This window comes from Lipotes vexillifer, unplaced genomic scaffold (genome assembly GCF_000442215.2).
Source record: "Lipotes vexillifer unplaced genomic scaffold, Lipotes_vexillifer_v1.1 scaffold192, whole genome shotgun sequence".
NCBI lineage: Eukaryota > Metazoa > Chordata > Mammalia > Artiodactyla > Lipotidae > Lipotes > Lipotes vexillifer.
In genome coordinates this window covers 850,250-864,817 of record NW_006780202.1, presented here as the reverse complement: position 1 = coordinate 864,817, position 14,568 = coordinate 850,250, and the positions used below count along the sequence as shown (strand labels likewise).

Below are 14,568 nucleotides of genomic sequence, written 5' to 3'. Positions count from 1 at the left end.
AGACGGGCGCGAGCCGCGGCTAAAAGCGCGGACCCCAGAGACGGGCATGAGACGCCAAGGCCGGTGCTGCCGCCACCAAGAAGCCTGTGTGCGAGCACAGGTCACTATCCCCACCTCCCTTACAGGGAGACTGTGCAGCCAGCCACTGCCAGGGTCCCGGCATCCAGGGACAACTTCCCCGGGAGAACGCACGGCGGGCCTCAGGCTGGTGCAACGTCACGCCGGCCTCTGCCGCCGCAGGGTTGCCCCGCATCCGTACCCCTCCCTCCCCCCGGCCTGAGTGAGCCAGAGTCACCGAATCAGCTGCTCCTTTAACCCCGTCCTGTCTGAGCGGGAACAGACGCCCTTTGGCGACCTACACGCAGAGGAGGGGCCAAATCCAAAGCTGAACCCCAGGAGCTGTGCGAACAAAGAAGAGGAAGGGAAATCTCTCCCAGCTGCCTCAGGAGCAGCGGATTAAATCTCCACAATCAACTTGATGTACGCTGCATCTGTGGAATACGTGAATAGACAACGAATCATCCCAAATTGAGAAGGTGGACTTTGGGAGCAACTGCAGACTTGGGGTTTGCCTTCTGCATCTAATTTGCTTCTGGTTTTACGTTTATCGCAGTTTAGTATTTAGAGTTTATTATCATTGGTAGATTTGTTTATTGATTTGGTTGCTCTCTTCCTTTTTTTCCTAATATATAGGTATATATATTTTTTCCCTTTTGCTCCTTTTGTGAGCATGTATGTGTATGCTTCTTTGTGTGATTTTGTCCGTATAGTTTTGCTTTTACCCTTTCTCCTAGGGTTCTGTCTGTCCCTTTTTTTTTTTTTTTTTTTTTGTATAGTTTTTATTTAGGGCTTGTTATCATTGGTAGATTTTTTTTTTTTTGGTTTGGTTGCTCTCTTCTTTCTTTTCTTTATTACTTTTTAATTTTTGTATCCTTAATATTTTTCTTTTACTTTTTACTTTAATAATTTTATTTTATTATTATTTTTTCCTTATCTCTTTCTTTTTTTCTCCCTTTTCTTCTGAGCCGTGTGGCTGACAGGGTCTTAGTGCTCCGGCTGGGTGTCAGGCCTGTGCCTCTGAGACAGGAAAGCCGAGTTCAGGGCATTGGTCCACCATAGACCTCCCAGCTCCACGTAATATGAAATGGCAAAAGCTCTCCCAGAGATCTCCATCTCAAAGACCCAGCTCCACTCAACAACCAGCAAGATACAGTACTGGACACCCTATGCCAAACAATGAGCAAGACAGGAAAACAACCCCACCCATTAGCAGAGAGGCTGCCTAAAATCATAATAAGTCCACAGACACCCCAAAACACACCACCAGACACTGTCCTGCCCACCAGAAAGACAAGATCCAGCCTCATCCACCAGAAGAAAGGGACCAGTCCCCTCCACCAGGAAGACTACACAACCCACTGAACCAAGCTTAGCCACTGGGGGCAGAAACCAAGAACAATAGGAACTACGAACCTGCAGCCTGCAAAAAGGAGACCCCAAACACAGTAAGTTAAACAAAATGAGAAGAAAGAGAAACACACAACAGATGAGGGAGCAAAGTAAAAACCCACCAGACCTAACAAATGAAGAGGAAATAGGCAGTCTACCTGAAAAAGAACTCAGAGTAATGATAGTAAAGATGATCCAAAATCTTGGAAATAGAAAGGAGAAAATACAAGAAACATTTAACAAGGACCTAGAAGAACTAAAGAGCAAACAAGCAATGATGAACAACACAATAAATGAAATTAAAAATTCTCTAGGAGGGATCAACAGCAGAATAACTGAGGCAGAAGAACGGATAAGTGACCTGGAAGATAAAATAGTGCAAATAACTACCACAGAGCAGAATGAAGAAAAAAGAATGAAAAGAACTGAGGACAGTCTCGGAGACCTCTGGGACAACATTAAATGCAACAACGTTCGAATTATAGGGGTCCCAGAAAAAGAAGAGAAAAACAAAGGGACTGAGAAAATATTAGAAGAGATTATACTTGAAAACTTCCCGAATATGGGAAAGGAAATAGTCAATCAAGTCCAGGAAGCACAGAGAGTCCCATACAGGATAAATCCAAGGACAGACACGCCAAGACACATATTAATCAAACTGCCAAAAATTAAATAAAAAGAAAAATATTAAAAACAGCAAGGGAAAAACAACAAATAACATACAATGGGATCCCCATAAGGTTAACAGCTGATCTTTCAGCAAAAACTCTGCAAGCCAGAAGGGAGTGGCAGGACATATTTAAAGTGACGAAAGGGAAAAACCTACAACCAAGATTACTCTATCCAGCAAGGATCTCATTCAGATTCGATAGAGAAATTAAAACCTGTGCAGACAAGCAAAAGCTGAGATTTCAGCACCACCAAACCAGCTTTACAACAAATGCTAAAGGAACTTCTCTAGGCAGGAAACACAAGAGAAGGAAAAGACCTACAAAAACAAACCCAAAACAATTAAGAAAATGGTAATAGGAACATACATATCGATAACTACCTTAAATGTAAATGGATTAAATGCTCCAACCAAAAGACACAGACTGGCTGAATGCATAGAAAAACAAGACCTGTATATATGCTGTCTACAAGAGACCCACATCAGACCTAGGGACACATACAGACTGCAAATGAGGGGATGGAAAAGATATTCCATGAAAGTGTAAATCAAAAGAAAGCTGAACTAGCAATTCTCATACCAGACAAAACAGACTTTTTTAAAATAAAGACTATTACAAGAGACAAAGAAGGACACTACATAATGATCAAGGGATCAATCCAAGAAGATATAACAATTACAAATATTTATGCACCCAACAAAGGAGCACATCAATACATAAGGCAAAAACTAACAGCCATAAAAGGGGAAATTGACAGTAACACAATCATAGTAGGGGACTTTAACACCCCACTTTCACCAATGGACAGATCATACAAAATGAAAATAAATAAGGAAACACAAGCTTTAAATGACACATTAGACAAGATGGACTTAACGGACATTTATAGGACATTCCATCCAAAAACAACAGAATACACTTTCTTCTCAAGTGCTCATGGAACATTCTCCAGGATAGATCATATCCTGGGTCACAAATCAACCCTTGGTAAATTTAAGAAAATTGAAACTGTATAAAGTATATCTCCCGACCACAATGCTATGAGACTAGATATCAATTACATGAAAAAAATCTGTAAAAAATACAAACACATGGAGGCAAAACAATATACTACTTCATAACCAAGAGATCACTGAAGAAATCAAAGAGGAAATAAAAAAATTCCTAGAAACAAATAACAATGAAAACATGACGACACAAAAACTATGGGATGCAGCAAAAGCAGTTCTAAGAGGAAAGTTTATAGCAATAGAATCCTACCTTAAGAAACAAGACACATCTCAAATAAACCTAACCTTACAACTAAAGCAATTAGAGAAAGACGAACAAAAAAACCCCAAAGTTAGCAGAAGGAAAGAAATCATAAAGATCAGATCAGAAGTAAATGTAAAAGAAATGAAGGAAACGATAGCAAAGATCAATAAAACTAAAAGCTGGTTCTTTGAGAAGATAAACAAAATTGATTAATCATTAGTCAGACTCATCTTTAAAAAAAAGGGAGAAGACTCAAATCAATAGAATTAGAAATCAAAAAGGAGAAGTAACAAGTGACACTACAGAAATACCAAGGATCCTAAGAGATTACTGCAAGCAACTATATACCAATAAAATGGATAACCTGGAAGAAATGGACAAATTCTTAGAAATGCACAACCTTCCAAGACTGTATCAGGAAGAAACAGAAAATATAAACAGACCTATCAGAAGCACTGAAATTGAGACTGTGATTAAAAATCTTCCAACAAACAAAGGCCCAGGACCAGATGGCTTCACAGGCGAATTCTATCAAACATTTAGAGAAGAGCTAACACCTATCCTTCTCAAACTCTTCCAAAATATAGCAGAGGGAGGAACACTCCCAAACTCATTCTGAGACCACCATCACCCTGATACCAAAACCAGACAAAGATGTCACAAAGGAAGAAAACTACAGGCCAATATCACTGATGAACATAGATGCAAAAATCCTCAACAAAATACTAGCAAACAAAATCCAACAGCACGTTAAAAGGATCACACACCATGATCCAGGGCAGCTTATCCCAGGAACGCAAGGATTCTTCAATATATGCAAATCTATCAATGTGATAAAACATATTAACAAATTGAAGGAGGAAAACCACATGATCATCTCAATAGATGCAGAAAAAGCTTTCGACAAAATTCAACACCCATTTATAATAAAAACCTTCCAGAAAGTGGCTTAGAGGGAACTTACCTCAACACAATAAAGGCCATATATGACAAACCCACAGCCAGCATTGTTCTCAATGGTGAAAAACTGAAACCATTTCCTCTAAGATCAGGAAGAAGACAAGGTTGTCCATTCTCACCATTATTATTCAACACAGTTTTGGAAGTTTTAGCCACAGCAATCAGAGAAGAAAAGGAAATAAAAGGAATCCAAATCGGAAAAGAAGAAGTAAAGCTGTCACTGTTTGCAGATGACGTGATACTATACATAGAGAATCGTAAAGATGCCACCAGAAAACTTCTAGAGCTAATCAATGAATTTGGTAAAGTAGCAGGATACAAAATTAATGCACAGAAATCTCTGGCATTCCTATACACAAATGATGAAAAATCTGAAAGAGAAATTAAGGAAACACTCCCATTTACCACTGCAGCAAAAAGAATAAAATACCTAGGAATAAACCTACCTAAGGAGACAAAAGACCTGTATGCAGAACACTATAAGACACTGAAGAAAGAAATTAAAGATGATACAAACAGATGGAGAGATATACCATGTTCTTGGATTGGAAGAATCAACACTGTGAAAGTGACTATACTACCCAAAGCAATCCACAGATTCAATGCAATCCCTGTCAAACTACCAATGGCATTTTTCACAAAACTAGAACAAAAAATTTCACAATTTGTATGGAAACACAAAAGACCCTGAATAGCCAAAGCAATCTTGAGAAAGAAAAACACAGCTGGAGGAATCAGGCTCCCTGACTTCAGACTATACTACAAAGCTAAAATAATGAAGACAGTGTGGTCCTGGCACAAAAAACAGAAATATAGATCAGGGAATAGGATAGAAAGCCCAGAGATAAACCCATGCACATATGGTCACCTTATCTTTGATAAAGGTGGCAGGAATATACAGTGGAGAAAGGACAGCCTCTTCAATAAGTGGTGCTGGGAAAATTGGATAGGTACATGTAAAAGTATGAGATTAGATCACTCCCTAACACCATACACAAAAATAAGCTCAAAATGGATTAAAGACCTAAATGTAAGGCCAGAAACTATCAAACTCTTAGAGGAAAACATAGGCAGAACACTCTATGACATAAATCACAGCAAGATCCTTCTTGACCCATCTCCTAGAGTAATGGAGATAAAAACAAAAATAAACAAATGGGACCTAATGAAACTTCAAAGCTTTTGCACAGCAAAGGAAACCATAAACAAGACGAAAAGACAACCCTCAGAATGGGAGAAAATAGGTGCAAATGAAGCAACTGACAAAGGATTAATCTCCAAAACTTACAAGCAGCTCATGCAGCTCAATATCAAAAAAACAAACAACCGAATCCAAAAATGGGCAGAAGACCTAAACAGATATTTATCCAAAGAAGATATACAGATTGCCAACAAACTCTTGAAAGGATGCTCAACATCACTAATCATTAGAGAAATGCAAATCAAAACTACAATCAGGTATCACCTCACACCAGTCAGAATGGCCACCATCAAAAAATGTAAAAACAATGCTAGAGAGGGTGTGGAAAAAAGGGAACCCTCTTGCACTGTTGGTGGGAATGTATATTGATACAGCCATTATGGAGAACAGTATGGAGGTTCTTCAAAAAACTAATAATAGACGTACCATATGACCCCACAATCCCACTCCTGGGCATATACCCTGATAAAACCATAATTCAAAAAGAGTCATGTACCACAATGTTCATTGCAGCTCTATTTACAATAGCCAGGACATGGACGCAACCTAAGTGTCAATCGACAGATGAATGGATAAAGAAGAGGTGGCACATATAGACAACAGAATATTACTCAGCCATAAAAAGGAATGAAATTGAGTTATTTGTAGTGAGGTGGATGGACCTAGAGTCTGTCATACAGAGTGAAGTAAGTCAGAAAGAGAAGGACAAATACCGTATGCTGACACATGTATACGGCATCTAAAAAAAAAAAAGGTTCTGACGAACTTAGGGGCAGGACAGGAATAAAGAGGCAGACATAGAGAATGGACTTGAGGACACAGGGAGGGGGAAGGGTAAGCTGGGACGAAGTGAGAGAGTGGCATGGACATATATACACTACCAAACGTAAAATAGATAGCTAGTGGGAAGCAGCCGCATAGCACAGGGAGATCAGCTTGGTGATTTGTGACCACCCAGAGGGGTGGGATACGGAGGGTGGAAGGGAGACACAAGAGGGAGGAGATATGGGGATATATGTATATGTATAGCTGATTCACTGTGTAATAAAGCAGAAACTAACACACTATCGTAAAGCAATTATACTCCAATAAAGATGTTAAAAAATAATAATAAAAAAATAAAATAAAATAATTACTCTTTTCTCAGCCTCACACACCTTGAATCTTGTTTCACATATATCGAAAGTGACAATATTTCAGATAAAGATTACAATACAGGGTAATATTGTGATACAAAAATTACAGAATTTGTTAAAAATCTGTTTAAATCATGCAATCAATGCTTCAAAACTGTAACTAGGAAATAAGGTACTATCGTTGGTATGATTTATCTGTAAACTTTAACTGTCTTCATAAATCCTACTTCTTGGTAGGTCTGTTCTAACCAAGATACGTATGTACCACTTCTGGTTCCAATGAGATCTTAGAAAAGCATTAGGGGTTAAAGAGCATGCTGGCCCCCTTAGTGCCTGTAGCGCCTGGAAGCCAGTACAGTACATGGTGCAGCGTGTTCCCTTCTTGGTTTATTTCATCAGGAAGCAGCCTCAGGAAGTTTTGCCAATGAACCGATTGTGCAAAATTCTACATCTTCCAATGCACATTCTGGGTCCTTATTAATAAATCTCATGGAGTGATTACCATTTGTTTTCGTCTCATAAATGACATTCTTTATACGTGTGACCTTCATGTCAGGTACAAATATAAAATTATGCAGAAATCCATTTGATGATTTAATACATATTCATTAAGAGTTAGTTACAAAAATAAAAATACTCAAAATAGCTTGATGGCTGTAAATTAAACCATTTTTAACAGGTCATTTGATAGAATGTTCATTTAACCCATCACTACATACTAATTATAGACACACATGAAAATTTTATCAAGACTTACAGTGTATAAGAGTGTTTTGGAGGGCTTCCCTGGTGGCGCAGTGGTTGAGAGTCTGCCTGCCAATGCTGGGGACAGGGGTTCGGGCCCTGGTCTGGGAGGATCCCGCATGTCGCGGAGCGGCTGGCCCCGTGGGCCACAATTACTGAGCCTGCGCGTCTGGAGCCTGTGCTCCACAACGGGAGAGGCCGCGATAGTGAGGGGCCTGCATACCGCGATGAGGGGTGGCCCCCGCTTGCCGCAACTAGAGAAAGCCCTCGTGCAGAAACGAAGACCCAACACAGCCATAAATAAAAAATTAAAAAAAAAAAAAAAAAAAAAGTGTTTTGGAAAATAACCCCAAACTGAATTCCATAAAAAGTATTATACCTGAGCAATGATTTGTTCTCCATCGTTGTATACTTTGGTGCCTATCACATCTACCACTTTCAGGCGCTCAGAAACCTATAAAGAAAAAAAAGATAATACACTTGATAATACTGTATTTGTATTTAATAATACAAATACACTTGTATTTGATAATACAACTGGGTTTGAACCGTGCAGGTCCACTTATATGCAGATTTTTTTCAATAAATATACAGTTGGCCCTCTGTATCCACAAATGTGGAACCCGGGGGCTAAGGAGGGACCAGTGTGAGGGACTTGAGCATCCGCAGATTTTGGTATCCACCGGGGTGGTCCTGGAACCAATCCCCGTGGAAACATAGGGACAACTATATTAAACAGACTAATCAGGTAGGTAATCGTAACTATTTCAGGGGTTTAAAAACAGTAGCCTATAGGCCAAATAAATTGAGCAGTCTGTGGGTTTGTATGTGTGCATGTGTGCGTTATATTAACTGCCAGCATTTTGAACAAATTTTTCATAAAAACTTAAATTTCCAGCTTCTCTTGAAGAATCAGGGCATTCAGCAACACTCAGCCCTCATTTCCATGCAGCAAAAAATAAACTCTGGTGGACTAGCAGCTGTTTCTTTAGATGGAGCACATGTTTTCAAGTTTACCATTTCTTCTTTTTATGTACCTAGCTCTGAAGGCATTTGAATTTCCAACCCCTGACCTATTTTTATTTAAAGAGATCTACTGCTGGAGAAGATCAGCTGCCCAATATGCATTCTGAAACGTGGCCCGAATTGCTTGCTACTCGGTGGATGCTGACAAGCCAACAAAGAGACATGTTAGCAGACTGGTCCATCAACCCCAAGGATTCTGGCTGAGATGCTAGAAGAATGGCATTGCTATCGCTAAGGTGGGGAAGAGAGGGAAGAAGATTTGGGATGTGTTAGGTCTGAGATGTCTTTTAGACATCCCAGAGAAATGTTAAATATGCAGTTAGATAAATGAGCCTAGTCTTCAAGGGCAGGGCCTTGCCCGGTGATGTCAATTTTAAGAAGCATCACCATAATAGACATTTAAAGCCAGGGGACTTGCCAAGTTCACCGTGTGGATAAGTGTAGCCTGAAAAAAGAGAGACCTTAGACTGTCAATTTTAAGAGGAAAGGAGGAAAGGAATAAAGAAGGAGAGGCCAGTGAGGACATTCTGTATTTAGATGACCTCTTCCTATAAAGGCTCTTGCCTACATTTATGTGATTAGTTTAAGTCTGCTTTTAGATAGAGACCACACATAAATCTGCTATAGATGCTCCTAGGGGTCTATTACTTGTAAATGACAAAACAAATGCAGTTACAGGCAGTAAAAGAGATACTAAGCTATAAAAACACTGTAATCTTTTCAAATGAAAATATGGATAGATTATTATTCAAAGAAACCTTCTACAGAACTAAGTATTCCTAACAAATCTTTTAAAGCAAAATAAAATAAAAGCACAAACATATACTTACTTCCAAAGATTTAAGGAATGGCAGTGACTCAATAAAGCTTTCATACATTTTTCTCTTTTTGGCATTATTTTTTACAATTATCCTCCTGAAGGTTACCCTGTCCTAAAGGCAGAATATCAAATACAAAGATAGTTAAAAGGTAGACTTTATGGAGAAAGAAAGTTTGAAGAAATAGTTTCATTTTATTCCCTGTAAGGAACAAACAATAATTGAAGATTTTGAAATAGAAAATTAACATTACTATCCTTCTAATATGACTCATTTCAGATTTTTATTTCTTTAAGCAAAAATATAGAACCATATTCATGTTTTTTAAAGAAAGCAACAGTTTACTTTTTATTCAGAACAGAGATCTGACCAACATGTAACTGGCGGGCTACACCCACTAGGTGGCGCTGTCGCACCATTTAAAAAATATACCAGCTCCTTGCTCGTTTTCCACCCCCAGCTTTTTGAGATACAATTGACCTACAGAATATTGTGGAAGTTTAAGGTACACAACATGTTGATTTGATATATATTGCTGAATGATTACCACAGTAGGGTTGGTTAACACCTCTATCACCTCACATAATTACCACTTCTTTTTTGTGGTGACAACGTTTAAGATGGACTCTCTTAGCAGCTTCCAAGTATGTAACACAATATTGTTAACTATAATCATCATTTGTACACTGGATCCTCAGAATTTATTCATTTTATAACTGCACTGTCCCCCACCCCCAGGCCCTGGCAACCACCATCCTACTCCATTTCTATGAGTTCAAACTATCACTGAGTTCTTTTGCTATAGATAACAGCCCTGGAGTGTTACAATTCGGTGGGACATGACTAGCATTGTTTTTGAGGTATAACTGGCATACGACATTATATTAGCTTCAGGCATACAACATAATGATTCAACATTTGTACATATTGTGAAATGATCACCACAATAAGTCTAGTTAACATCCGTCACCTCACATAGTTACAGAATTTTTTTTCTTATGATGAAAACCTTTAAGATATACTCACACAGCAACTTTCAAATATACAATACAGTATTATTAACTGTAGTCACCCTGCTGTACATTACATCCCCAGGATGTATTTATAACTGGAAGTTTGTACCTTTTGACTGCCTTCACCCATGACCAGCATTTTTATAAAAAACAAAACAAAACAAAACCAGAATAGGAAATCTGAGTGTGCATCCCTTTTAGTAAAGTGTTGAGTTATATATTTATTTCAGTTATACACAAAGGCACACACACACATGCACTGGTAGTGACATTTCCTAGTGTGTTTCTTGTGGGTTGCGGTAAAAAATACATGAAAACCATTATTAGAAAATGGTTTTAAATCATGAAAGTACAATGTAAAGAGATGCTGAAAAATTATTGACTCTAGGGTTTCTGTCACCTTTTAAAAAAGGTGCACAGAAAAACTACAACCTTCTTGAGTAGACTCTGATTCCACTGTTCATCATGCTCATCATTCTAAAATGTCCCTATGTTTATACTACTTGACCTCAAAGATACCACACTGAATTAAGGAACTAGAGAAAACTTTAAAGGTAACAGCTCAAAAAATGGTTTTCCTACAAATTTTATATTTTAAAAATGCCTACAAAACATTATTTTAGCTCTCAGTTAAGAGCCCCTAGAATTATGTTACTTCAGCATACACTGATAACTATACCACCTTAATATAAAATAAAATTAATTGGGATATATTCTTTAATTAATAAATTACTATGCCAACATATTAGGGCTGAATTTAAATGAACTGATACAATGGAGAAAAATACCAGTGAGGATATAAGTCTCTAGGAAATTAAACATCCTGTTCTCCAATTTAGTTTACTACAATTTTATAAGGGCTGTAATTTGGACTTGTACTCTTAATCATTTTTTTAAAAAGAGAAAAAATTTCAAGATAATCAGTAAAACTACTGAAATAATTTCCAAGTCTGGTTCTGCATCAGAATCAGCTGTTGTGTTTTTTTTAAAAAAGGTTTATTCTAACATCCCAGACTTTAATGACTCAAAATCTCTGCATATAGGACTCTATAATAATCTATATTTCGTAAAAGCTCCCCGAGTGATTCAGATCAGGTCTGGGAACCAGATGCAACACCATTTTATGAACAGAGTTTACTGCAAAACAGAGAAGACTAGAAATAGGTTAGCAATTTAGAAATTAACCGTAATGAGCTACACATCTCAGGAAAAATTTTCTATTAGTGGCCCACCTCTTCACACCCACTGTGACATATAAATAAAATCCACAAAGTCCCATTTCAAATGTTTTCATCCTAGTCATTTCAATCAATCATTGCCCCTCTGTATCACCAGCATGGTCTTGTAGATCAGTTGATTCCCCCAAGGCTAACAGTGACCTAGTCTTATTTACAAAGTTAAGACTATTCTACAAAGGACTTTTCTCTTGAGATTTGCTTATCTTTACACGTGCACTTATGTGGCAGCGCTCCAACCTGTTGGTCTTAAAAGCAAAATCTCTTTTCTACTCAGCTTTTGCTGAAAGGGGGCTAGTTAGGCGAGCTGCTAAGAAAGCAGGTTTGAAGTATTAATTATGTTAATTATTATAATTTTTTAAAAACACCTACTGCACTTATGCACATCCCCAAGGTGATCATCACAAACTGCCCACTTTCATAAAGCTTGAAACATGTACAGATTAGTAAAAAAAATCTCTGAAAATGCTTAATTCTACCTGAGAACATAAGCATCACACGCACTGGGAAATGCTGGGCCCTTGTCGCTAGTTTAAGGTTCCTTCCAGGGCTGAGAACTTTCAGTATTCAAAGGGCCAACCCGCTAAGTGTGTGACCTTGTTCCAAGGACCTGCAGGGAGAAGCCTTCCTTACCATGTGACAGTCTGACCCTGGCTGGCAACCCTATCAGGATAATTAAATTTTAAATGATACCTTCCTTAATGAAAGAGATAGAGACCCACGGCTGTGAGGGCAGGCAAATGCTTCCTAGGGGCCAAGTCCGCTCGGGTTTGGAGTGTTTATTTTGCTGGCTTTGGGTATTCCAATCCTTGACAACCCTTAAGACACTTCAGCTCCCTTCCACCTGAAACAATTCCAATTTTGCTTCCACCACTTAAAAAGTGACTCATCACATTTTTAATAAGTAAACAGCAACTGCCTGGGTCTAATAAGAAGAAATGCACAATATGTCATTTCTCTGATCAAGAGCTAATTTTATCAGTTGGATCCACGTGGGAGTCAAAGGCTGAGTGGTGACTGAATAATGTGTAACTTCTCTGAAGCTACAGTCCTTGGGAAGGAGATTGTTAGCAAACTTCCTGTTACTTCAATCTCGTCTCCTTCCACAAAAGGATTTGAGAGAAATAACCAAGTAAACGCATGTCAAAACTATAGGATGGGATGTTCTCAACAATTTTAAAAGGAAACACAAGTATTGTCAACACTCCCTTTAAATCAGGGCTGTTTAAAGTGTGTTCTGGGCACCGGCAGCCACTGGTGTCTGCTGGGAGCTGGTGAGAAATGCAGAATCACAGGCCTCATCCCAGACCCGGTGAATCTGAATCTGCATTTTAACTGGATTCCCAGGTGATCCCTAAGCACCAGATTAAACACAGTCCAGGGCTTCCCTGGTGGCGCAGTGGTTGAGAATCTGCCTGCTAATGCAGGGGACACGGGTTCGAGCCCTGGTCTGGGAAGATCCCACATGCCGCGGAGCAACTAGGCCCGTGAGCCACAACTACTGAGCCTGCGCGTCTGGAGCCTGTGCTTGGCAATTAGAGAGGCCGCGATAGTGAGAGGCCCGCGCACCGCGATGAAGGGTTGCCCCCACTTGCCGCAACTAGAGAAAGCCCTTGCACAGAAACGAAGACCCAACACAGCCAAAAATAAATAAATAAAAAATTTAAAAAAAACAAAAAACACAGTCCAGAATCAGCTTGACTTGGGTCAGCTACTCTGCATCCTAAGATCATCTATGAAAAGAACCTCCCTCCCCCGCAACCCAAATTTTTTTTTTTTTTTTTTACTTTGCTGTGCCGGGTCTTAGTTGCAGCACATGGGATCTTCATTGCAGCATGTGGGATCTTTAGTTGCGGCATGTGGGGGTCTTAAGTTGCAGCATGTGAACTCTTAGTTGTGGCATGTGGCATCTGGTTCCCCGACCAGGGATTGAACCCGGGCCCCCTGCACTGGGAGCATCGAGTCTTGGCCACTGGACTGCCAGGGAAGTCCCCCAAATGTCTTTAAACCAACTTTTAAGTCTTGTAGAAACAGCACCATTAAGAAATTTTCTTTAAAAGCCTGGGTCTGAGAGTCCCAACCCTGAGAGTCTGATTAAGTCTGTCTGTGGTACGGCCTAGGTAAGAGAATTTTCTTTTTTAACACCTCCAAGAAATTCTGATGTGCATCCACGTGAGAAGCACAGGTACCAAGTATTTTTTCTCCACACAGCCGCTTGGCAATGCAAAGTTGTTACCAATCAATTTATACAGCATGGAGAGACTCAGTTTATAGTGGTTTCTCAAGCATGCATGAGAATCACCCAGTGGGCTTGCTCAAATACAGACTGCTGGGCCCCATCGCCAGAGTTTCTGAGTCAACGGGACTGAATCAGTAAGCGGGGTGTCAATTTGCATTTCTAGCAAGTTCCCAGGTGATAGGGATGCTATAGGTCAGGGGCCCACACTCTGGGAACCACAGATGATAATATTTACCACAGATAGCTATCTGAAAAAACAGCACTGAAGCCTTTGTTTGTGTGGCTGGTTGGTTTTTAAGAGTGGGTAAAAGAGGAACATTTTGGATCTGAGTGTCTTTCCCACGGCCAGTAGGTTAAACTCCTGACTCAATTTGGGAAAAGAACATGAAGATTTAGCTCAGCACAGTCCTAGTGTCCAATAGTTCAGCATCTAGTAGTTGCTTAATAAATTCCCTGATGACTGATGATGATCCCAAATAAATCTACCTATTAGAACTAAAATACTGTAGCCACTTGGCTTCTGTCTTAATGATTTTTACAAATGACATTCAGGACAAATAAATACTTCACTCACCAAGCCCCACAGAGCACCGGGAGAGGTAGCAGTGATTGTAGCTGCTCTGGGCGTATTGTACATTAAGGCCAGTTCGCCAAAACTCCCACGATTGTCATAGTTGCCAACACACCTTCCAACACCATCACATTTCACGTAGATATCAAATGTTCCTCTGTTGCACATGTGAAAAAGAAAACGTAAAAGTAATTCAAGTAAAATCTCGTCATGATAAAACATGAGCCCTGGGAAATACAACCTCATTCTTT

The 14,568-nt window shown here is 39.4% G+C and overlaps 1 protein-coding gene across 1 annotated transcript in view; it reads right to left on the bottom strand.

Moving 5' to 3' along the window:
• Window positions 1–14,568, bottom strand: part of PRKAR2B (protein kinase cAMP-dependent type II regulatory subunit beta) — a 113,287-nt gene that overhangs the window by 5,089 nt on the left and 93,630 nt on the right. Inside the window, exons 6-8 of the mRNA XM_007453338.1 lie at window positions 14,321–14,474; window positions 9,272–9,373; window positions 7,795–7,869 (exon numbers count right to left, since the gene is read on the bottom strand). Coding sequence (XP_007453400.1) covers window positions 7,795–7,869; window positions 9,272–9,373; window positions 14,321–14,474 — 331 coding nt within the window. The remainder of the gene's footprint in view (window positions 1–7,794; window positions 7,870–9,271; window positions 9,374–14,320; window positions 14,475–14,568) is intronic.